A 26045-nucleotide genomic window follows, 5' to 3' on the forward strand; every position below is an offset into this window, starting at 1 on the left:
AATGATGAAATGTACACTTGGCAAAAATCCTGCCCTTCATGAAGCAATGCAATCTTAGGACAGATCTGTTTGATGCGATAGTTTTGAGTGCAACTGCAGCTGCATAAATTTGAAAAGAGGAGGAAGGGCAAAGTTACATGCGACCTCACATCGCAAAAATGTTCGGGCTCACATGAGGTTCCTCTTAGTTGAAATGCATCGGTTCAAAATCGTCTAGGGGTTGAACCGCATGTGTCACAATACACGCCCTAAATTAGACAGTTGTGACCCTTTGGTTAAATTGTCTGGCTGATGGCAAGTTTGCGAAATTGTATGAAACATACAACGTTAATATAACATGTAACAACGCTAATAATAATGTCGGGAGCTAAATTAACGACCCATACATGATGTAGGCCACACAGTTGCGATTTGGAGAGAATAATGTTTATTCATAAAGCAAACTAATAGCGAAAGTGGTCGTATTTAGAGTTACTACTATACTGGAGCGCATATCCATTTGACACAGTTCGATCATTCACAATCTCATCTCGAAATACACTCCTGGAAATGGAAAAAAGAACACATTGACACCGGTGTGTCAGACCCACCATACTTGCTCCGGACACTGCGAGAGGGCTGTACAAGCAATGATCACATGCACGGCACAGCGGACACACCAGGAACCGCGGTGTTGGCCGTCGAATGGCGCTAGCTGCGCAGCATTTGTGCACAGCCGCCGTCAGTGTCAGCCAGTTTGCCGTGGCATACGGAGCTCCAGCGCAGTCTTTAACACTGGTAGCATGCCGCGACAGCGTGGACGTGAACCGTATGTGCAGTTGACGGACTTTGAGCGAGGGCGTATAGTGGGCATGCGGGAGGCCGGGTGGACGTACCGCCGAATTGCTCAACACGTGGGGCGTGAGGTCTCCACAGTACATCGATGTTGTTGCCAGTGGTCGGCGGAAGGTGCACGTGCCCGTCGACCTGGGACCGGACCGCAGCGACGCATGGATGCACTCCAAGACCGTAGGATCCTACGCAGTGCCGTAGGGGACCGCACCGCCACTTCCCAGCAAATTAGGGACACTGTTGCTCCTGGAGTATCGGCGAGGACCATTCGCAACCGTCTCCATGAAGCTGGGCTACGGTCCCGCACACCGTTAGGCCGTCTTCCGCTCACGCCCCAACATCGTGCAGCCCGCCTCCAGTGGTGTCGCGACAGGCGTGAATGGAGGGACGAATGGAGACGTGTCGTCTTCAGCGATGAGAGTCGCTTCTGCCTTGGTGCCAATGATGGTCGTATGCGTGTTTGGCGCCGTGCAGGTGAGCGCCACAATCAGGACTGCATACGACCGAGGCACACAGGGCCAACACCCGGCATCATGGTGTGGGGAGCGATCTCCTACACTGGCCGTACACCACTGGTGATCATCTAGGGGACACTGAATAGTGCACTGTACATCCAAACCGTCATCGAACCCATCGTTCTACCATTCCTAGATCGGCAAGGGAACTTGCTGTTCCAACAGGACAATGCACGTCCGCATGTATCCAGTGCCACCCAACGTGCTCTAGAAGGTATAAGTCAACTACCCTGGCCAGCAAGATCTCCGAAGCATTGAGCATGTTTGTGACTGGATGAAGCGTCGTCTCACGCGGTCTGCACGTCCAGCACGAACGCTGGTCCAACTGAGGCGCCAGGTGGAAATGGCATGGCACGCCGTTCCACAGGACTACATCCAGCATCTCTACGATCGTCTCCATGGGAGAATAGCAGCCTGCATTGCTGCGAAAGGTGGATATACACTGTACTAGTGCCGACATTGTGCATGCTCTGTTGCCTGTGTCTATGTGCCTGTGGTTCTGTCAGTGTGATCATGTGATGTATCTGACCCCAGGAATGTGTCAATAAAGTTTCCCCTTCCTGGGACAATGAATTCACGGTGTTCTTATTTCAATTTCCAGGAGTGTATAAGTTATGTATGCGAAAAGTTAGAGTTCACACCAGGCTCACGGCTGCTCACCGCTCAGAGACTAAGTCCCGCCATACCACACTATTTTCTAAGTCGTTTCACTTCCTAGCTACCTGAAGACCGACCGTCCGATTTCGCGTCTCCATCAGCACTGTCCCTCTGCCCGTCCCCGGCCGCGTTTCCCGCTCGCCGAACACACTCGCTCAACTGACTAGGCCAGTTCCCTTTCGTGAAGCCCTCCATCTGATTGGCTACAGCTTATTGTACATTATTTTACATTTTAACATGTTTAAATAATCAAAGCTTAACCACTTTCACGTTCTAAATAAAGTAACAATAATATCCATTACATAATGAACGTTAAATTCTTTTACATAAACCAATACCATTTCCTTCTTAACTTTCAATGTCACGGCCAGTAGCCTTGTACCAATGTGCTTTCTGATAAATAAATAAAGAACAAAAGTAACTATTATGCACTAAAATTTGCCACAAATGTTCTGTTACCTAATGATTCAATAAGGTGTGATGTTGTCATCGTTCATTGTGTTTTATATGGAGGAAATGAAGATCTGATGCTGAAGTGAAAATAATAATAACTAAATTTAGTATATCTTTCAAACAAATAAAGTTGCAGAGTTGATATTTACAACATTTGTCGTTTTAATGATGCGCTTCTATATGAAACATCGATCGTTAAGATCGACCAAACTGTTCAGATTTCAGCATTCAGATCTTTGTTACAAAATTTGTTAATTTCACTTTAATAGCAAATCCTAAACTATTATACATATGATCAATATTCAAGTTTTATTGGGATCGCCATGAAAATTTATGAAGGATGGTAGATTAAAATTACTGTAGCTCCATTCCCTGAATTACTACAGAGCTAAAAAGTTTTCATAAATGTTTCTCTTTATGGCCGATCTTAGGTCCGCCTTATTTAACACTGCTACATCACCATGGCCACACACAGCTTTTACGGGGTTTCCCTATGATGTAGGTTCTCGTCTGTCTCACTCGCACACAACAGCACTTAGGCCTCGTTTAGCACAATAGTCGCCTGTGAATTTCCCCAAATTGTAGCGAATCTGCGTTCTTTGTGGCACACGGTCCTGGACGACAGGGTTTGTTTCTGAATTCCTGGAGGCTGACTCTTTCGGCCATATACTTAAATGAGAGCGAAATGCTCATCAACTCACACACCGCCACTTCATAACATGTTGGCGTGACATGTATGTTATGAAGTACCACCCAAATTTGCAAGACACAAATTCATAATACAAAAACATAAATATCCTAAGCACCAGATCAATAGTGTTCTTATTTGTAGTGGTGTTGATGCAGCAAGCTTTAAATTTAAAGAAACTTATATGTAACATAAATTATGAATTGCGGCATTTTAATTAAATGCCAAATAAAACTATACATTTATCAAAATCGACTGTCTATTGAAATGCCGCGGAAATATCAGTGGCACTGCGCTCAGTTTCACACAACTTTTTGCCACAACGAAGTCTCCAGCGGCGCTCCACAGATTCGGAGCCGAATACCCCACCGAATTCTGTATGGCTCTGCGTTTCATCGCCAACGTGTTTCGGGAACAAATCTGTTGAAAATTGAATCGTGTGTAGATACCAGAAAACAATCACTTTCCGAAACCACCCAGGATCTGCATTGAACGCTTCCTCCAATGGAATCGATACAAACAGATCTAAACTACACAGTAAATTCTCCAATGATTGTAACACGTAATTCAGGTCCCACTAGAGACTTGCATTTCTTGACAGATTCCCAATCGACTTCATCGGCAAATTAATATTTTCTTCATAATTTAAATGACCCCCTTAGACTCAAAACTAACAACAAATATGAACAAATCTAACCCCTCGTTTAACTCCGTTCAGTGAAGCTGCGTACACAAATCGATACTTCATGCAACAATAAAGTATTCCGCAAAATATTCTCAGATAAGTAGATAAACATTCATCTGTCTTCCTAGGTAAGCATTCTTAATTTTCATTTTCCAAATGTCTCCGACCTCCATGCACCCAAATTGGCCTTGCACTAACTTATAATTTGGAAACTACAGCTAACATAAAACCATCCAAAAACTTAAGTCTAACAGACACATAAATAAATCTCTTGTATACCCTTAAAAACCTAATTTACATGCGTACTGTGCACTGATGTTTGACTTGATATCGTTCACCAAATAATTTAGTTCTCTGACCTCCTCGCACCGAAATGTGCATCTAAACTATCTCTTTATAGTTGCACAGAGCTTGTGCCAAAAAAAAAATCCTTATGTGACGAAACAACAAACAAACTACAATAAATCCTGAAATGAAACATTGCAAATTTCCCCCCTTATAATCTAAACCAGATACACTTATTTCTTAACCTACTTTCCCCTTCTCAATGTACAGTCTCAATTGCGTCACATTTCTTAATCCTAGAAGTTTTCCTGAAACAGGGTATTTGAGTCGGTAGGCATTAGGTTGTGGACATTCTGCGACTGACTACAAATGACCCATAGTACAGCTCAAACAACTTTTTTATTTTTCCATCCACTTCGCTGGACTTTTCTTTTGTACGTACTAGGACTTTGTCTCCTATTTTGTATTTAATAGGTTTGTACCGCCCATTATGCCGATTCTTCCTTTCCGCTGCCAACTTCTCCATACGGGATTTTACCGCCTGCTTCCTCTCAGCGGCCGAATCAGCCTGGCACTGCGGGGGCTCCACAATTTCTGTCAGTAGAAATTTCGGTTTGACTCCCGTCATCACCTCCAAGGGTGAATATCCAGTTGCGTTACTTTTCACGGTGTTTAGAACGGCCTCAAACGAACGTACGTATTCCACCCACTTTGAGTGTCTATCACTCGCGTAAATCCGACACAGTCGTCCAACTCCTCGCATATACCACTCGCGAGGGTTATTCGCTGTGTGGTACACGGATATTTTAATGTGTTTTATATCCTGGTCGTTCATAAATTTGTTCCAAACGTTTAATGTAATCTGAGATCCGCTGTCAAATAACAACAATTCGGGTTTTATTTCGTTTTTAAATAAATCCTTTTCTAATTTGGCTATCAGCGTGTTTCTGTTAGGTTTCTGTATCGGATAAAGTTTAATAAACTTTGAAAAGAGGTCCACAACAACAAATATGTACGTCATACCTCCATGTCCTGTGGGCAGTTGGCCAAAACTGTCGACCGAAGTAGCTCTCCTACCTTGGTCGGCATTATAAAAAAAGCACTCCGTCTTCAGGCCACGAGTGGCCTACCAGGACCATCCGACCGCCGTGTTATCCTCGTTGGAGGATGCGGATAGGAGGGGTGTGGGGTCAGCACACCGCTATCCCGGTCGTAAGATGGTATTCTTGACCGAAGCCGCTACTATTCGGTCGAGTAGCTCCTCAATTGGCATCACGAGGCTGAGTGCACCCCGAAAACTGGCAACAGCGCATGGCGGCCTGGATGGTCACCCATCCAAGTGCCGACCACGTCCGACAGCGCTTAACATCGGTTTCTCACGGGAACCGGTGTATCATCTGCAGCAGGGCCGTTGCCCTTTGGTCTGTATTACACATTGCATTTCCCCTTGTTGAGTTGTAGTGCAATATTTTACTCGCTGACATCGATCACAGGCAGCCAGCTTTGTGCGTACTAGTCTAGCGAGGTTATTAATATGGATGTATTGCTCTATAAGTTCCGTGCATTTCTGGGCCCCATAATTACCGTGACTTACGTGGACGTAATCTATCAGCTGTTCCACATATTTGTCTGGGAAGCACAGTCTCCAGCGATCCGTCTTCTCGTAACTTCTGCGGAACAGCACACCCATGTAGATCTTGAAATAGCGGGGTGTTTTTTCGTAGCCCTTGCTGTCAAAATTGATTTTGATGTTCTTCGGTCCAGGGTCATCATTTTGCTCTCTCTTCGTATCCCTGCAGACCGCACGAATTTCCTTCTCCCCCGATTCATGTACAGCAGCTGAAATTCGTTATTTGTCTCCTCTCCTTCATTGCCTTCCTCTCCAACGGGAAGCCGTGACAGAGCATCGACAATACAATTCTCGGTCTCTTTAATGTAGCGTATCTGGTAACTAAATTGCTGCAGGAACATTGCCAGGCGCATCAAACGGTCGTTTAGTATTCTACAGTCTTGCAAAAAGCTGAGGGCTTTACGGTCGGATAGCACTGTTACCTCTCTACCTTCGAAATACATACGGAACTTTTTGAATCCATACATGATTGCAAGCAGCTCCTTCTCTGATATGCTGTAGCCGCTCTCGTGTTTGTTGAGTATGCGGCTGGCAAAAGCCACACTCCGATGTTCTATCTTCCTGTCGATTTGTTTTTCTTGGCAGATTTCGCAGCCTATCCCATAATCTGAACTGTCCGACGACAAACAGAACGGAAGTGTCAACGGAAGTGTCATGTCGGGATAATAGAGCATCTTGCTCGAAAACAGTTTATCCTTTATGTTCTGAAATTCTTTTCCACATTCCACGGTCCATTTCCAAGATGCAATTCTCTTTAATAACTTTCATAAATTTGGCTTATTCATTCCTCCATCCTCAAGAATTTTCGATGAAACCCACACAATCCGACGTACGATTTTAATTGCTTTCTGTTGGTTGGCCTTTTACAATCCGAGATTGACTTTAGTTTCTCGGTACTCGGTAAAATTACCTCACATGTAAGAATGTGTCTCAGAAACTGAATTTCCTCTCGGACAAATTCGCATTTAGCAATCTTTAACGTCATCCGACCTTATCTTAAGGCCACAAGCACTTCCTCCAGCCATTTACAATGTTCGTTCCAGGATTCCGTCGCTGTTAAAATGTCGTCAACATAGATCACCAACTTACTCATCAAGTGTTCTTCTAAGACATGGCTTAGCGCTCTCACAATTACTGCCACTGAAATCGTGAGGCCGAATGGTACAACCCTGAACCAGTAGCTTCGTCCCTCGAATAAGAAAGCTGTGTAACGTCTGCTTTCTTCTGCCAATGAGATTTGCCAAAATCCTGAAGTCCAGTCAACACTAGACGTCAATTTTATGTTCCTGAAGTTTTGCAGCAGTTCCTCCATATGACCAGACTGGTCGAGTTCTCTCACAATTACCTTATTTATCTTACGCGCGTCTAACACGATTCTAACCGATTTGTCTTTTTTCTTTACAATTACAATTGGATTACAATAACCGCCCCTACACTGCTCTATAATATTCCATTCTAGCATTTGCCTTAACCTACACCTGACGGCTTCCCGATTAACAATAGGAATTACATAAGGCTTGCACATAATCGACTTGTGCGGCTTTGCTTTAATGGAGTATTCAAAGTCTGTTACTTTACCAGGACGAACATAAAATATGTCCTCATAACGACACAACAATTCACATAACTCCTTCTTCTCTACCTCCGATATACCCTCGACTGCTTCTAGCGTTTCCTTTCCCTAGTCACACATATTGTTCTCTTCATCCCAACCATGTGTAATTATGGTGTGCGTAATCTGGTTGTCCCCCGTCAAAAGATTCTTAAACTTTCCTTTCCTTTTGTAAACCCTCAGTTTCAAAATCCAAGCACCTCCCCACGCAGTGAAGCGAAGTTTTATATTTACGTAAGAAATCCGTTCCCAGCACCACATCTTTTACAAGTCCATTCACTACAAAGCATCCTATATTAAAATGATTCTCCTCGCACTTGAATTCCAAGTCCACTTCATGCCTTATCGGCTTACTTAAACCGCAACTGCCATTTTAATTTTTACACTATTTAATGTAGTAATATTAATTTCTTATTCTTTACCTTACGTATAAAATCATCCGACGCTGCCGACACATTACTTCCAGTGTCGAGCAGTGCATCTACTTTCTCGTCATTAACTTTAATTTCAATGATAGGCTGAACATTAATCGATTCTTTTCGCTCTAAACGCTGTTCCCTCAATAAATCATTATTTATGCCTCGTCCCTTCTCTTCCATCTCTAGAATACACATATCCTCTTCGATCCACCCCTCAATTTCGTACTCGTCCCAGAATAATTCATTAAATGCTTCTTTCACACCAATTTTATTTTTTCTCCCTTCTAGACCTCTCGCTATCTTAAACTTCCCTTGAGTCCACAACTGAGGCAATAATGATCGTAATGTTCTACCGTACCATCGCCAATCAGTTACAGTAAAATCACATTCCTTCTTAAGATTCCATTCTGTCCAAATATCACTTCCTGTATTAGAATCAAACTCACTGTATTCTCCCTTAAGATTATCGACATTAGTAGCTAAAACATCATTATCATGAAATAAAGCATTACTATTTACTTCTGCGTCATTAGAAACGCGTTTACAAACAGCACATTCAACAGCCGCTGGTACATCATACAACTCGCAACATAAAATCTCATTTACCTCCGTCGACAAATCACCAATATAAGAACCGTTCATAGTTTCACCATCGTCTGCCATTACATCACCTAAATCGTAGCTACAGCGTAGCGCAACTTCAGAATCAACAGTAGCGTTAAATTCCGCTGCGTTTTGGTTTAACCTGACCATGATACCTTTTCCTCTAATACACATTCCCGCGCCACGTCAATTTCAGATCGCACATCGAATTCAGATCCACATTCATTCTAAAACAAACATTCAAGATTCACAGATCCATCCATACTTTCGGGCTCACCTCCATTAGTAGAAAGGTACGCACAGATTTCTTACTCTGAAATGTCAATACCAGCAGCTTCAACTTTCGTAACTTCAGCACATAAAACACCTTTAATACCTTCCTTCAAAAATAATTCGCCAATATCTGCCGATACACGCACAAATTCATCAACAGCTGACGAGACTAATGCTGTGCCACCCTTATTGACCTTCTTAACAACTTTCGCCGTCACAGTATCACTTGTAACCTTCATCACTATAATCGTTAACACAGGTTAGTGCCTCTTTAGAATTTCCATACTATCTAACTCCACCAAATTCAGCTCGACCTCAGCCTCCTTTTGGCGCATAGAATCTTTCATTGTATTAACATTCACACAATTTTTCGTCTCACATTCATAAAACAAATCATCTAGCCCTAGATCGTCCTGATCGTCTTTATCGTTACCCTTCATTATCTTGGAGTTACGCATTTTACGTACGACCTCATTTGAACATTTACCTATTTGGTTCTCATCTCTTACTAATTTCATTTCGAAAATTCTGACGCCTTTCTGCCGATTTATTGACACCTATGACATTACCATTTACTCGTGTCCTATTCATCGGCGGTTTATTTTGGCATCTCCGAACCTGAGATGCGGCGAAACTCAGTTTCCCGATCTCCCATTACGCTGGTTCATTTCGCCAGCTGCGGTCCCTCAAATCTTCGTTCTTGGTGTTAGTCCCTGTCATGAAAGTATCCGGTCCCATTACCCCTTTGAAATTTATCATTGGATGTGTTCCTGTTACCGTTTCCATTATCAAAACTGCTGTTTGCATTCCGTTGATAATTTCCCGGATGTCTTTCTTAGTAGTTACTGGGACTGTAGTTACGATTTTCACTCAGAAACTATTTGTCTACTTACTTTGCGATTTAAATTTCATCGCCTGTTCTAATTTTTCTACAAAGTCCAAATATTCGTCTATTGAGTTGCTAAGACTGTGCGCTAGATCCCACTGCAAATTTTCCGGTAACCGCCTTTTAAACGTCGTAATTTCAGTAAGCACTCCGAATGGACGTTTCACACGAATTAATCTCGCAAGTTCACGTTCACAAATTCTCACATCGACCCGTTCCCGTATTTAATTGTTGGCTCGTTCAGAAACCCATTTTGGAGTCGCGTTTGCTTCGCTTCACTCCAGAACTTGTGCAGGAAACTGCTTTCAAACATTTCGTAGGTAGTGAATGTATCACTGTGTATATTTGCCCACGATTGCGGCTCACCATCCAAACGTCTTTTCACGAATTTTATCTTCGCCTCGTCGGACGTTCCACTTCGCTGCATGCTGCTAGAAAATTTACTCGGTCATATTTCGCGTCGTCTCCAAAACATTTGACCGTTCCCGAGTTCATCCACGGAACACTGATTACTGTAGAGGTTTGATGTGCAGCTAAAGAATTCAGTTCGCTTTTAATTTCATTGATTTGCTCTTTAACTTCACCATTTTCATTTTTAATGACAGATTCCAGTTTTTCCTTTATTTTATCTACTTCTTTCTCCCCTTTACCTATTCGAACGGATAGCTTGCTAATAGCCATTGTCGTCTCAGCTATTAGAGCATCTTGCCCACTCATACAATTTCTTACGTTGCTTCCCAGATCTGTCTGAAACTTCTCCAACTTAACACTGAAATTTTTCTCCGCTTGATCTACCTTAGAGTCACGTGTCCCAGCTTCATCAGAAATTTTGCCAACTGATGACAAGCAAGCAGAGTTTGCGCATATGGCCACCCAAAGATCGTTGTCATTTTGGCTTAGAGCATGCGATACACGTACACCCGATTTTTGAACCTTCTCCATTCCATGCAAATGTCGCGCGATGGTGGAATGATAGCAGTTCATCATATTTGCGAGTTCTCATGTACATCGACGTGGATCATTGTGGGTGAATCCACTGAAACGCTCTTCATGAAACCCTAAAAGTGTTCCTGAATGCTGAGAGTCACTAACGTCAAAACGATTTTTCTTAAAACGAGAAAACCATTTTCCTGCCGCGGTCTGTCCAGCGACAGTATTCCCATACACGACATAAATATATCTGGCTGGCTTCGCTGCTGTCTCCCCTCTGTTCAACTCAAACAGAAGAATATGTCGGAATTATTCCGATTTCTCCACTTGGCACTCTATTTTCTAATGCCCACAGCTCCACTCACTATCTCCAAGTGACAAAGTTACACTCAAATAGCAACAGTGAACTACAAATAAGAAATGACTATCGATAAATAAGTCCATAGTAATCTGAATACCAACATGCAAAACAAAAACGCCACGAACTTATGCACCAAACTAATAAAATAAGTTTAACGAACCCTACATGAGCATCTTATAATTTTCTCTGTCATAAAACCCACCAGTTAATTGGTGTCTACCAGCGGGATTTCCAAACCGAAGCCAAATATATTTTGCTGTTGTTGTTCTTAGTTGCGATGTGATTTCCACTTATTGATTGGATCTTCTTTAGTTCCTACAAATTTTCTCCACGTCTTTGATGCAGTACCCATTCACCAAGGTCACTTTCTTTCAAACACCCAGTTCCTTTTGTGCTTTCTGTTGCCTTAGCGGCAATCTTAGTAACCTGTGCGCCACTGAATTGAAATATGCCCACTTAAGTCTTGGACGGTGGCAGGAGAGCTCATTAGCGACAACATCTGTAGATGAATGATTCCTAGTGTGCTCAATTCATATTTACCGTCTTCCTTTATTAGTGTCAAATTCAAGTAGTTAAGTAGTTTAGACAATTATCTTCTTCAAAGTCCTTAGTGAATTGGATGATGACAACTCCTTTTATGTGCTAAGCTTCCATTATCATGTTTCTCTTCTTAATGTAATCAAACCCAATAGTCTACATATCTCATGTAATATGTGATTTTCTTTGTAAAATCAAAAGGTTCATCAAAAAACTTGTATTTTATAAAAATGGTTCCAGATACACTTATACCCACTGCAAACTATCCTTATGCCGGTAAATTTTGTCATTGAATGTGAAGTAACTGCACAAGAACACCAGTTGCAACATTTTCACTAGTTCAATCATTTCATTTTGCTACTATTTTGTACGAGGAGACTATTTTTGATGGTGTTTTTTTCACGGGAATATTTCTGTACCCTGAGGTGACAAAAGTCATCGAATAGCGATACGAGCATAAACAGATGGCGACAGTATCGTGTAAACAAAGTGTAAAGGGGCATTCCATTGGCGGAGCCGTCATTTTTACTCAGGTGATTTGTGTGAAAAGGTTCTCTACGTGATTACCGCCGCACGGCGGAAGTTAACAGACTTTGAACGTTGGATGATAGTGGAGCTAGACGCTTGGAACATTCCATATCGGAAATCGTTAGGGAAGTCAATATTCCGAGATCCACAGTGTCAAGGGTTTGATGAGAATATCAAATTACAGGCATTACCTGTCATCACAGACAACGCAGTGGTCGCCGACTTTCACTTAACGACGGGGAGCAAGGTGTTTGCGTAGAGGTATCAGTGCTAACACACAAGCAACGCTGCCTGAAATAACCACAGAAATCAATGTGGGACGTACGACGAACGTATTCGTTAGGACAGTTGGCGAGATGTGGCGTTAATGGGCTATGGCAGCAGACTACCGACGCTGCTGTCTTTGCTAACAGCATGGCATCGCCTGAAGAGCCTCATCTGGGCTCGTGACCATATAGATTGGACTGTGCAAGCTGGTGGTGGCTTCATAATGGTATGGGCTATGTTTATATGGAATGGCCTGGGCCCTCCGGTCCAGCTGAATCGATCATTGACTGGAAATGGTTATGTTCAGCTACTTGGAGACCATTTGTAATCATTCATGGACATCGTGTACCGAAACAACTATGGATTTTTTCTGGATGACGATGAGACACGTCGCTGGGTCACAGCTATTCGCGATTGGTTTGAAGAACATTCTGGACATTTTGGCCACCCGGATTGCCCGATGCGAATCCCACTGAACATTTAAGGGACCTAATCGAGAGGTCAGTTCGTGCACCAACTCCTGCACTAGCAACACTTTCGCAATTATGGTCCGCTGCAGCGTTAGCATGGCTCAGTGCTTCTGCATCGAACGTCCAACAACGTATTGAGTCCATGACACGTCGAGTTCCTTCACTATGTCGGGACAAATGGGGTCTGACACAGTATTAGCAGTTAGTGCATGTCTTTTTTACCTCTGTGAATAGTATAGTGAGAAGACAACTTTTTTTCAATTTAAGAGATCGCTCTCCTGCTGTCAATATCAGGTAACACTGACGAACCTTCTAGTATTACTATGTCTTTAATTTACTAGGCTAATTCATAGCTGTTCTTTATTCCAGGAATTGGAACTTTAATGGTGGCAACTATTTATTTACAGCTCGTACAAAATAGATACGTATTTCAAAGTTTGACTGAGCTTCAGAGTAGTCACCAACATTGTGTATAACCCGTTGCCAGCGATGTGGGAGTCGTAGGATACTCTTAGCAGTGCCAGTTGTGTTGACAGTTCGAGCGGGGCGGTCTTTTGCCCGACGAATTTGTAGCAGTTCTGAAGTGAATGCCGTGAAGTGTTTCCTTCAGTTTAGAAATCGAGTTGAACTCACGAGGGCTTAAGTCAGGGGAATGCAGTAGGTGGTACAGTACTTAGCAGCCCCATGAGTCAAACAAATCAGTAACAACCTGCACTGTACGTGCTTGAGCATTGTCCTGCAAAATGATAGTCAGGTCCTGCAGAAAGTGTCATCAGTCTTGTCTCTATGCTGTTCATTTTTAGAACACAGCCTACGACCAGCTTAGAGACAGAAGTGATGACACTTTCTGGAGGACCTGACTATCATTTTTCAGGACAATGCTCAAGCACGTACAGTGCAGGCTGTTACTGATTTGTTTGACTCATGGGGATGCCAAGTGCTATACCACCTACTGCACTCTCCTGACTTAAGCCCTCGTGAGTTCAAATCGATTTCTAAACTGAAGGAAACACTTCACGGCATTCACTCCAGAACTGCTACAAATTCGTCGGCCAATAGACCGCGCCGCTCGAACTGTCAACGCAACTGGCACTGCTAAGAGTATCCTATGACTTCCACATCGCTGGCAACGGGTTATACACAATGTTGGTGACTACTCTGAAGGTCAGTAAAAATTTGAAACACGTATCTATTTTGTACGAGCTGTAAGTAAATAGTGGCCGCCATTAAAGTTCCAACCTTCGTATTGATATGTGCATGCCGCCTTCAGTCTTTTATTCAACACATTCTTTATTTTATAATTTGTGCGACAGGTGTTTTTCTCAGTAGGACATGTCGAATTTTTCTCTTTATGTAGTTTTCTTGTAAGCGTGATTCGGAGATTCGGTGGCTCATTACTTAAAGTTTAAATGTTTCTCCGTATAGGTAGACTGATAAGGTAAGGAATAAGGAGTTTCTCCAGAGAATCGGCGAGAAAAGGCACTAGATAGAGGTACTAGAGGGAGCTGTAGAAGGAGAGATTGGAATACAAATGTGTTATAGACTTTTTACTTGCATCTATTTGAAATTTGCTCGTTGGATCTTTTTTGACTACTATTATTCCATTCTAGGTAAAAAAGAAGAAAAAACTCGGTTTCCTTGATGTAGTCCGTATCATGTACTGTAACCACCGTTGCACCCATATCAACCATAGTCAAGACAGCCTTCTGTGATTCTAGTTTCTCCAGAATTAGAAACATTTTCGTAAGAAATGTAGAAATAGTCTTCGCACAAATAACTTGTTAAAATTAAGGTTCCGCCATACTCGTAAATCCGCAATAGTAAGAATAAGTTTCAAAATTGAGGTACTGTAATGACTACAGTTAACAATACTCGTACGTAGGATAAACAGGGAATAGAATTGAAACAAGATTTGAATAGCAGAAACACTATCAGAACAGAACAGTATTTGGGGCACATGTGGCTACGTGGAGCATCCAGTCACGAACAGTGAGCAAAACTTGGACATCCTGCAGAGAACCCGAAAGTGACGATACCGTAAAGTCCTGTAGGAGCTTGAAATGTATACTCAGGAAAAGCAAGATCCAAACGTAATTCTGAATAAGTAGAACGAATTCAGTTATAATGTTTATTTCAACTTTTATGTTTATTTAATATGATGATAATTGTTGTGTATATACACTGAAGCGCCAAAGAAACTGGTGTTGGCATGCGTATTCAATTACAGATATATGTAAACAGGCAGAATATGGCGCTGCCGTTAGCAACGCCTATATAGGAGAGCAAGTGTCTGGCGCAGTTGCTACATCCGTTACTGCTGCTACAACCGCAGGTCATCAAGAATTAAGTGAGTTTGAACGTGGTGTTCTAGTCGGCGCACGAACGATGGGACACAGCATCTCCGAGATAGCGATGGAGTGGGGATTTCCCCGTTCGATCATTTCACGGGTGTACCGTGAATATCAGGAATCCGGTGAAGCATCAAATCTCCGACATCGTTGCAGCCGGAAAATGATTCTGCAAGAACAGGACCAACGATGACTGAAGAGACTCGTTCAGCGCGACAGAAGTGCAACCCTTCCGAAAATTGCTGCTGATTTCAATGCCATCAACAAGTGTTAGCGTGCAAACAGTTAAGCGACACATCAACGATACGGGCTTTCGGAGCCGAGGGCCCACTCATGTATCCTTGATGCCTGCACGACACAAAGCTTTACGCCTCACCTGGGCCCGTCGACACGACACTGGACTGTTGATGACTGGAAATATGTTGCCTGATGGGACGAGTATCATTTCAAATTGTATCGAGCGGATGGACACATATTGGCTTGAAACAACCTCTTGAATCCATGGGTCCTGCATGTCAGCAGGGGACTGTTCAAGCTGTTGAAGGCTCTGCAGTGGTGTGGAGAGTATGCAGTTGCAGTGATACGGGACCCCCGGATACTTCTAGATATGACTCAGGTGATACATATGTAAGCATCCTGTCTGATCACTTCGACCCATTCATGGCCATTGTGCATTCCGATGGACTTGGACGATTCCAGCAGGACAATGCGACACCCCACATGTCCAGAATTGCTACAGAGTGGCTCCAGGAACAGTCTACTGAGATTAAACACTTCTGCTGGCCACCAAACTCCCCAGACATGAACATTATTGAGCATATCAGGGATGGTGGCACTACACGATATTAGGCAGGTGTACCAGTTTCTTTGGCTATGCAGTGTACATTAAAGGCGATAGACGAAAGGATGCGTGCTGTTGGAAATTTGTGAAATGCATGCCATACATGACACTGGTGAAGGAGCCTTCCTTTCCTGCTCTCTGCTACGGCGGTGACCCGCAGACGACTGGTTGGCTCACAGCACAACACCAAAACAGCGATCACATGAGAAAGCAATTCACGACGAAGACAAGTCTGCAGCAGTGCTATGGATATTTTTGCCACTGGCCTTTAACTTTGGCAAATTTTTATGATGTTTTTATTCCAGTACATAATCTTAATTTTCAATTAAGTGCCTACAAGAACACCATTCTCTCTACAAAACAATAATTATTGTTATTTCAATGGGAGTGAACACGTATTATTCAAATTTGACAAATATGCCAAATGCCACCCTGTGGCAGCAATCTTGTGGTCTATATTTTTAACTTTAATTATACAAAATCATAATTTTATTATATGATGTAGCATCTACAGTGTGCTGATAGTTGGACAGGTTAGTCTTTTACCCAGTACAGTCAGTTACGTTCTGGTGTATCTGATATTGGCTAGTAGCATGGTTTGATAACCTTTTAGTATTTTCATAGAACTGTAAGGTGGCGTGGTCTCCTGATCTTCATTTCTTACATATTCCGACCTCACCATCGTATTCTGAGTATCAAGACGTTTCATTCGAGCCCAAACTCGATAGGCTAGAGTCAATTTTACATACACTCCTGGAAATTGAAATAAGAACACCGTGAATTCATTGTCCCAGGAAGGGGAAACTTCATTGACACATTCCTGGGGTCAGATACATCACATGATCACACTGACAGAACCACAGGCACATAGACACAGGCAACAGAGCATGCACAATGTCGGCACTAGTACAGTGTATATCCACCTTTCGCAGCAATGCAGGCTGCTATTCTCCCATGGAGACGATCGTAGAGATGCTGGATGTAGTCCTGTGGAACGGCTTGCCATGCCATTTCCACCTGGCGCCTCAGTTGGACCAGCGTTCGTGCTGGACTTGCAGACCGCGTGAGACGACGCTTCATCCAGTCCCAAACATGCTCAATGGGGGACAGATCCGGAGACCTTGCTGGCCAGGGTAGTTGACTTACACCTTCTAGAGCACGTTGGGTGGCACGGGATACATGCGGACGTGCATTGTCCTGTTGGAACAGCAAGTTCCCTTGCCGGTCTAGGAATGGTAGAACGATGGGTTCGATGACGGTTTGGATGTACCGTGCACTATTCAGTGTCCCCTCGACGATCACCAGTGGTGTACGGCCAGTGTAGGAGATCGCTCCCCACACCATGATGCCGGGTGTTGGCCCTGTGTGCCTCGGTCGTATGCAGTCCTGATTGTGGCGCTCACCTGCACGGCGCCAAACACGCATACGACCATCATTGGCACCAAGGCAGAAGCGACTCTCATCGCTGAAGACGACACGTCTCCATTCGTCCCTCCATTCACGCCTGTCGCGACACCACTGGAGGCGGGCTGCACGATGTTGGGGCGTGAGCGGAAGACGGCCTAACGGTGTGCGGGACCGTAGCCCAGCTTCATGGAGACGGTTGCGAATGGTCCTCGCCGATACCCCAGGGGCAACAGTGTCCCTAATTTGCTGGGAAGTGGCGGTGCGGTCCCCTACGGCACTGCGTAGGATCCTACGGTCTTGGAATGCATCCGTGCGTCGCTGCGGTCCGGTCACAGGTCGACGGGCACGTGCACCTTCCGCCGACCACTGGCGACAACATCGATGTACTGTGGAGACCTCACGCCCCACGTGTTGAGCAATTCGGCGGTACGTCCACCCGGCCTCCCGCATGCCCACTATACGCCCTCGCTCAAAGTCCGTCAACTGCACATACGGTTCACGTCCACGCTGTCGCGGCATGCTACCAGTGTTAAAGACTGCGATGGAGCTCCGTATGCCACGGCAAACTGGCTGACACTGACGGCGGCGGTGCACAAATGCTGCGCAGCTAGCGCCATTCGACGGCCAACACCGCGGTTCCTGGTGTGTCCGCTGTGCCGTGCGTGTGACCATTGCTTGTACAGCCCTCTCGCAGGGCCCGGAGCAAGTATGGTGGGTCTGACACACCGGTGTCAATGTGTTCTTTTTTCCATTTCCAGGAGTGTATTTGCATTTCATCGATATGCAAATCTAATAAATAAATTGCAAGTGCAAATCTAATAAATAAATCGCAAGTGCCACCAAGATTAAGAAGTAGAGGCTGGTGTACACAAACATTCAAGACACGACAGGCACAGGAGTTTTGGTTTGGCGGAGGCAACCAGGCCACTGGAAAGTCCGTAGGAGGGTGAGTTAGCACACAGCTGTGCCGGCTGGCTGACCTCCGAGGGACCAAACCAGTTTTTGCTAAAGAAAAGGGATAATGGCCTGCGTGTTCACCTTAAAAGCAAAACCCACTGTATTGTTTGGGAGAGCCCCCTGCATACGCATTTTTGATGGACCTAGTGCGCAGTTTCAGAGTTCTCACAGATGGACAGTAAATGCCTAACACCGATGCTTTATATTTCCGGATTTGTCGGCTTAAACGGTGCGCCATTCTCCCGTTTGTAAGAGTAACGCTGATAGGAGGACTATTTCTGACGCAATGAGCCGGAGAAGTGAGGGAAAGACAGCGGATGATATACCCCTTCGCTTTTTGCGTGGAGAGAAGTCGTTCCGGTGACACTCGTGAAGTGGGAACATGTAGCAGGAGCAAGTGCGCTCGTGCATGTACGCAGAGAGCGAGGAACAAAGTCTCTATTCAATACTGCACTGAGAGACCAGCTTTGTGGCTAGTGAATCAGAGTGATATTCTATACTGAGTCGCTCGCAATTAAGTGTTTGTTCACTGTGTTGGCCACGACATTTACTGTGCAGTGTGAACACAGTCAGAGTATTAGTTAGCGCCTGTGAGGGAACATTGAGTGGCATCGCGGTGTACTGGTTATTTGACAAGTGTACCATGCCAATAGTTAGACTAGGGGCAGATAGGAGTCCTTGACTTCATCAAGGCATAGTGAGAGTTTGATTGGTGAAGGTCAATCCAGATGGAAAGAGATAGTTTTGCTATGTTTTAGCGACGAACAATGCAGGCAGCAGTCGTCGCTCATGGTATTGCGCGCTACAGTGTAGGCGAGCCCCATCTTTCCTCCATTAGAAATAACATACTTCATTCATGTCACTCCATTACATCTCTCACGTGGCAGCCTAGACCGTGCTTAGAAAAATTCGATTGGATAATTATTCAAGTTGAGTAGGTGCAGTTCTCAGCCATTCTGCTGAGTAAATAACAATTTTAAAGAAAAGGGATAAAAGAGCTTTCCCACAATTTGTGTATAAATTTCATTAACAGGATTCCAATCCATAAGAGGTAACCTTCTATACCGATAAGAACCCAGAAATTTGTGTATTAGTTTATAAATAAAAGTTTCACTTGATTTTCTCAGATTTTGCAGTAAATAGTATTTTCCGTTCGTTTAATGTTTTTCTTACACTAACTAGCAATACTCCAGTAGCCAAGTGTCACACTAGTTACACAATAAAATGGAGAATTTTTGTGTCTGTTCCGTATAGTGGACGACTTCAGAAGATATTTATTGCTGAAAGTTTTTCAGGCATTTCATTTTGGTACGTTAGGAGCGTCTGTCTGACTTCTGTAGTAGTGTGGGGTGGAAATTGCTTCTGGCAGGATCCCAAGGATACTGGTCAGATCAATCTGTTGCACAACACGTCAACATAACACCACACACACACACACACAGAACATGTGCTGGTTACTTATTTTACTGTTGTCTGTAGATCTGCAGATGGTTCATGTTGTACCGAAATCGGTTGGCCATACTTGACACAAACAAATGGAATTTGTATAACTGTTCTGTAAGTGTCAGCTAGTGGAAAGGTGCAATTAAGGTGTAACTTGCACTTGAAGCCCAATTCTAAGGGTGATTTGAATAACACAACACTTTATTGGACATGGTGGCTATGTGCTCTTCGCTTCCTCTGGCCCTTGAACTTATTTACTGACTTACCCAGACAATTACTAGTAATCTGTAGTTTAATAAGGACTCCAAACTTCGGTGCAGTTTTGCGCATCTCACATTTACAAATTATGATGTGGGGTGGTAGGTACTTTTCCCCGATACCATTTTTTTGTGTTTGTCTTTGATCCATGGGCACTATCGATTCCTCATTCATGGCGCGAGGCTACTACATCTGGACATTCGATAACTCTTTCCTGGCACCTCGTGAGAGAATGCGTGAGCGACTGGTCGTGGTGACTTAACGAGCTACTTTGGCTCTTGGTCAGTTCCGTCTTGCCATTAGCTGGAGAAGGAAGTTCCTCAGAAGCCAGAAGCGCTCATTGTGTTGGGCTGTAAACCGATGCGGATTTCTCGGCATTGCGCTGTCTTGGACTGCTAAGCTCACTTGTCTGAGCAAAGAGACGCTCGAGTTCCAATACGGCCTTGGTTCGGCTTTGCTGTTTGGTCCGTGAGTATACAGATAGAATGGGGGAGCGGACACATATGTATTTGTTTGGTGAACATCTTGGTTGCTCCTGTGACATGCTTGTGCTCGGCGGTTAAGTGTACCCACTTCCAAGGATGGTGTATTAGTAGCGGCGTTATTGGGTTCTTTTGCCAATGTGCAACTACAGCACTTGCCTTTTGGCGTCTATGTGTTTTCCAAATGTGTGCAGTGCATGGGATGGTTCATGTTCTTTGTTTTGAGCCCAATGAGTTGGTCAGTGCTGGCCATATTTACTTGTACTGCATGAGGCGAAGGGGTTCTGTCAAGCATGAGCCAGTCTTTCATGCTTTAAGTCATTGGCACCTTTCTTTAATCTGTTGTTTATTTGTTTAATATTTACTTGAAACAAAAAATCCCTTTTGTGTAAACTGTATTTGCCCAAAACTGCCATTTTGAGGATACTTTGTGGTGTAATGTGGGCATTGCTTGAAGTTTATGATTACTGAAAAGATAATCTTGAATATGTAGTACGGGCTTTGTTTGAAGTTCAGTATTTTGAGCACAAGTGTTCGTGCAACTGCTGGGGCCTCATTTCCTTAATAGCACTTAGAATCCACCTTCTGTTATAGTCATTGGGTTATGACTCACTGGTTGATCTGTACCGAGTCTTCAACCTTCTTGAATGCTGATTCTCATCAATATATCAAATGTACATTTTTTCTCATTTTTAGTATTGTTTTTCTGATATAGACTGAACCAGTGGCAGCAAAGACTACAAGTAATTAAATCTCTCCTTTCTGTACCCCCTGTAATTATGTTATTTATATATCACTGTTTTTAAAATTTTGCTCTTTTGCTTGAAAATTGATTTACTAGAGAAGTCTTTTTGTTAAATTATTATTGCTTACTAAGTAGCTGTCTTGACCTTTCTTTTCTTTTAAATTATTTACACTGTGAGAGTCATCCATTCCGCTGCCATAAGAAAGCGTTTTGTAATAAAAATCTAAGTGGAATATCTGAAATTTTATCGTAATTTATTTTAACTCATGTTTCCAAATAATTGTCTTTTCTGGTTGGGAGGTAACAGGCGAGTTGTGGCGTCCTGAAAATATTCTAAGTTCGGAGTTGCCGTGGCCGCATCGGCCGCTCGATAAGCGTGGGCTCCTCAGCAACCATGTGGTGCCAAATGTTACCTGGAGCAAGAGGGGTAGACCAAGCGCGTGGTCCAGGCCGACCACGTGGCTGCGAATTTCATGTTTATCCTGTGTCGAGGACTGTGAGTTGTTTAAATGTCTTCAACATTTCGCGGCCCTGTCAGCAACTGTGTAAACATTAATTTTAATTTTAATAATTAACAGCCTCAGTTGCACTGTTTGCCTAGAATTTACCTAGGTTTCAGTCGGGATAACCCAACCTTCTTCAGAATAACCGTAACTACCGTCTTTCCATAGTCGACATCGTCAAGTTAACACTACAGATCCATAAATTATAGTCAGACTATAAAACTTATCTGGAACTGCCCCGGCCCCACTTCGTGACTCCGATGTGGCAGCCACGACTGGTTTCCACAATGGAAAGACGGTAGTAACTGTTATTCTGTAGAAGGTTGGGTTATGCCGACTGAAACCTAGGTAAATTCTAGGCAAACAGTGCAGCTGAGGCTGTTAACTATTAAAATTAAAATTAATAGTGTGCTTTGTGTTGATGAAGGAGATTTGTACGCCATGAGTGCCAAAGATGGCGGATTGCGTGAAACCATAATGGCAGACATTTCACACTTCATGTAGAAATTAATAATAGTCAGAGGAATCACGATAGAAAGAACATGTACATTACCATTATTTGCAAGACGATTCTGATGGTGTAATGAGATTTTCAATATCTTTATTAGTTTAAAGTTTAGTATCTGACTGTAAATTACACAAGTAATACCCAGCAACGAATTTCCAAAATCCAAACGGTTCATCCTATTATCTCGATCGACGTGTCTTTAGAAAGCTATTAGTGTAAACCTAAATTTGTATGAATTACAGGCATGTAACTTGAATAGTACACGAGTTATTAGAGGTCAAAGTGGCCGATTACTATTGATCATGTCACACAATAAGTACTTCACAGTTACACGAAAAAACGGTAGCAGCATGCTCATAAATATATATTTATTCGTCTGTGTCTTTGTTTATATCCGATATATACTATTCATGAAGAAATTGATCAAATATTTACTGTGTTTTAGAAAGCATACAGACATTAGGCTGCTGGCCTACTTTTGCTTCCATTCCTTTGATATATGTATATTTAATTTGTTTTTGTATTTAATAATGTGTGTAAGAGCATGTTTATGGTCCAGCCAAAGGAATATTTATTTAATTTAAAGTTATTTAAATATAAATGCAGTATTTCGTACGTGTTTCAGTATGTTTATGAGAGTGCGCTGGCTTGGAGACATGGCGGGAGCGCTTTAGCCAATAACAGCGCTCGTTACTAGAGTAGCCGACTACCGAAGTCAATGGAGCGACTGTATGGAGGGGGGGGGGGGGGGGGGGAGGAGCATCAGGTGGCACAGGACACGAGGGAGTGCTGGACGGGAAGGCGCGATGGACGGTCGCAGGAAATACTTGGAGAATGTTGAGCAGTTTGTGCGTGGCCACGGGAGATAGAAATATTTCGTAGTGCCGACTTGTGCACTTGTGAGATTTCCGTGGCTTCCGCAGTCAAGACTTAGTATGCGTTTAGAAGTGAATACCTCGCGAGCTATGTTGTTGTTCATAACTAATTACGTGAAGTAGGAACCTATTGTTTCCATGTTCTTCAACTTGCATTGTATTGCTAGGCCATCGACACCAACATGTGTTTTGCAGTAATAAACGGCATACTTAAAGGTACTTCTGCTATCGTACTCATCATTTTAAGTCGTTAAAAATAGTACCTGCAGATTTTATTTGATTGCAATCTTTCATTTATAAATTTCTATGTTGCATTCAAAATTTGCAATTGCCGACTGATAGGAACCTTCGACCATTCGATCCATGTGTACATTCATATTGTGTACTGTAGACTCAGCAGTATTTGGCTTGTAACGCGGCAACTACGTATCCCAGCCCCTAGACAATGAAATCAGCCAAAACTTTCAATATTTCAATTCTGAGTCTGAGGTTAGTAGTTGAGGGTCACATTTTTTATTCGAAAGCCAGCATAGTGAAAATGTCAAGTTTTATTTGCCAGCACCTTATCGCTTCCAGTTCCCCGCTGCCCCATAACAATCCTTTTCATTTTCTCTTTTCTTTCTCGCCAAACCCCCTTTTTTTACTTTTAACGCGCGTGCCATAACTACTCGTAGTTTAGCACAACCTTTAGTACGCCAGTTTCGCTTTCAACGGCGTAGACCCTAAGGCCATCATTACAAAGAAAACTGCTTTAATGTTTAAAACAAAGCTGAAAACAGATATTCTTATCTCTTTTAAACTAAAAGCCTCCTTTTAAATTAATTTGGTTCTCTCCGGAAAACAAATTTCTTACCTCTTGGGAATGGAAATTCGGTACGTGTTGTTACTCTAAACATTTTTTCCCTTCTTTGAATGTAGAATTCCTTGTTCTTCAAACTTAAGTGGTTCCGTTTTAGATTAAATCCTTCCCATTCCGTATTGTTACAACTACAACCTGTATGACTGCACTTGAAGATCGGGGTAGATTAAGGTTAACCTCTCATTCACGATAATGTCATTAGGGACCAAGCAAAAGCTCTGATTAGAACAGGATAGGGATGGAAAACAGCCGCGCCCTTTTCGAAGGAACTATCCCGGCATTCGCATTAACCACGTTAGAGAAATCACGGAAAACGTCAATGTGGATGGCAAGAATGGTATGTGAACCGCTTTCCTCCCAAATACAAATCTAATATCTCACTACAGAGGCACAAAGCTGAGTTTGTGCTTCGGCGACGTCTGCTGTAATGTATCTAGAAATTCCAACTAGCGCTTTGCTCAGATGGTGTCTTCAATGCTGTAGATCTAGACAGCTACGTGGATGCAGTATTTATTGATTTCCGAAAAGTATTTCCCGTAGTACCACGCCAATACTTCTTAATGACAGTTCGACGATATTAGTTCTCCAACAAAATTTTTGACTTAATTGAGGATTTATTGGCAGGGAAGTTGCAGATTAATGACCTGGCGGACAATATTAATAGTAATGTCAGACTTTTATCGATGATGCAGTTGTATCTATAAAGTACATTGTGGAAAAGTTGTACAAATATTTCTTCAGACCTAGACGATGTTTCAAAGTGGAGCATAAGTTTGGCGACAAGTTTTAAATATTAAGAAATATAAAAGTGTGTACTTCACATACAACAAACCATATTATGCTATAACTACAAAATAAATCAGTCTCAACTGGAATTTGTCAACTCATACAAATACATGGGCGTAACAAGTTATATGGGTATGAAATTGAATGGCTGTACAGAAAGTCATAGGAAAAGCAGATGGATTCCTTCGGCTTATTGATAGGGTACTAGGAAAATGAAGGCAGTTTACTAGAGAGGATTTCTTACAAAATACTCTCGATACTGACCTCGGAACACTGATCAAATATCTGGGACCTATACAACATTGGTCTAAAACGGGACTCAAACAAATACAAGGAATAACAGCACGTGGTATTAAATGTTGTCTGATTCATGGAGGAATGTCATGAGAATGCTGAAGAACATGCAGCAGAAGGTGCTTGAAAGTAACTTGGGAGAATCATTTACGCGGTCTGTCTGTTCTGTCTGTATTTCGCCAAAGAATTATACAATCCAGATTCAGTGAGCTGTTAGAATAGTATCAGTGGTTACCACATCAGGAAGAGATTTGTAGTACTATTGCAGTATATTTAATCAGGCCCATCATTTCCTTGTTTCAGGATCGAAACACGACCTTCTTCCTAATCTACATAGACACCAATAGGGTCTCATCCTCACAAAGGAAAAAGGATCATAAGGTCCCATTAATATTTTAAATTTGTATAATTTTTTATTTGACTGTTTCGAGAACGTACTCATCACACGATGTCGTCCGAGATAATTTCATCCACTCTAAGATCCTCCCCTAATGAGGTCTGTGACGGAGGTGCGTTCCAAGCACAGAGCTGACACTGAGTTTCTTTTGGCGGAAAACGAGAGCATCGCAGATATTCATAGGATGTTGTTGAATGCCTTCGGACACCTGGCAGTGAACAAAAGCATCCCGAGTCGTTGGGCGAGGCGACTGCTGTCATCGAAACAAGGTCGCGCAAACCCGCCTTATCTGCCGGTTGTCGGCCGTCTACACACAGCAGTGACTACTGCTATGTTGGAACGTGCGGACACTCTCATTCGAAGTGACCGACGGGTCACAATCAGACATTCGCTTTTCAAATGGACGTCTGTGTTGGTAGTGCTGGCACACTCGACCACCGGTTCTGGTACTCAAAGGTGTGTTCCCACTGGGTTCCTCGCCAGCAAACAGAAGACTGCAAAGACCAATGAAGGACAATCTGTACGGAATTGCATGCGAGTTACTAGGCTGATAATGACAATTTTTAATCGAATATCGTCATACGCGATGAAGCATGAGTTCAAAACTTCGATCTGGAGACAAAACCGCAATTTCTGGAGTAACGCTACACCACTTCTTCTCTAAAGAAAAAGTTTAAAGCCACAGTTACAGCCAGTGAAGACAAAGCGACGT

The 26045-nt window shown here is 43.0% G+C and overlaps 1 protein-coding gene across 1 annotated transcript in view; it reads right to left on the minus strand.

Moving 5' to 3' along the window:
• Nucleotides 1-26045, minus strand: part of LOC124623065 (glucose dehydrogenase [FAD, quinone]-like) — a 66347-nt gene that overhangs the window by 11046 nt on the left and 29256 nt on the right. Inside the window, exon 3 of the mRNA XM_047148857.1 lies at nt 20083-20093. Within this exon, the coding sequence (XP_047004813.1) occupies nt 20083-20093 (11 nt within the window). The remainder of the gene's footprint in view (nt 1-20082; nt 20094-26045) is intronic.

Source organism: Schistocerca americana, chromosome 7, assembly GCF_021461395.2.
Source record: "Schistocerca americana isolate TAMUIC-IGC-003095 chromosome 7, iqSchAmer2.1, whole genome shotgun sequence".
Classification (NCBI taxonomy): Eukaryota; Metazoa; Arthropoda; class Insecta; order Orthoptera; family Acrididae; genus Schistocerca; species Schistocerca americana.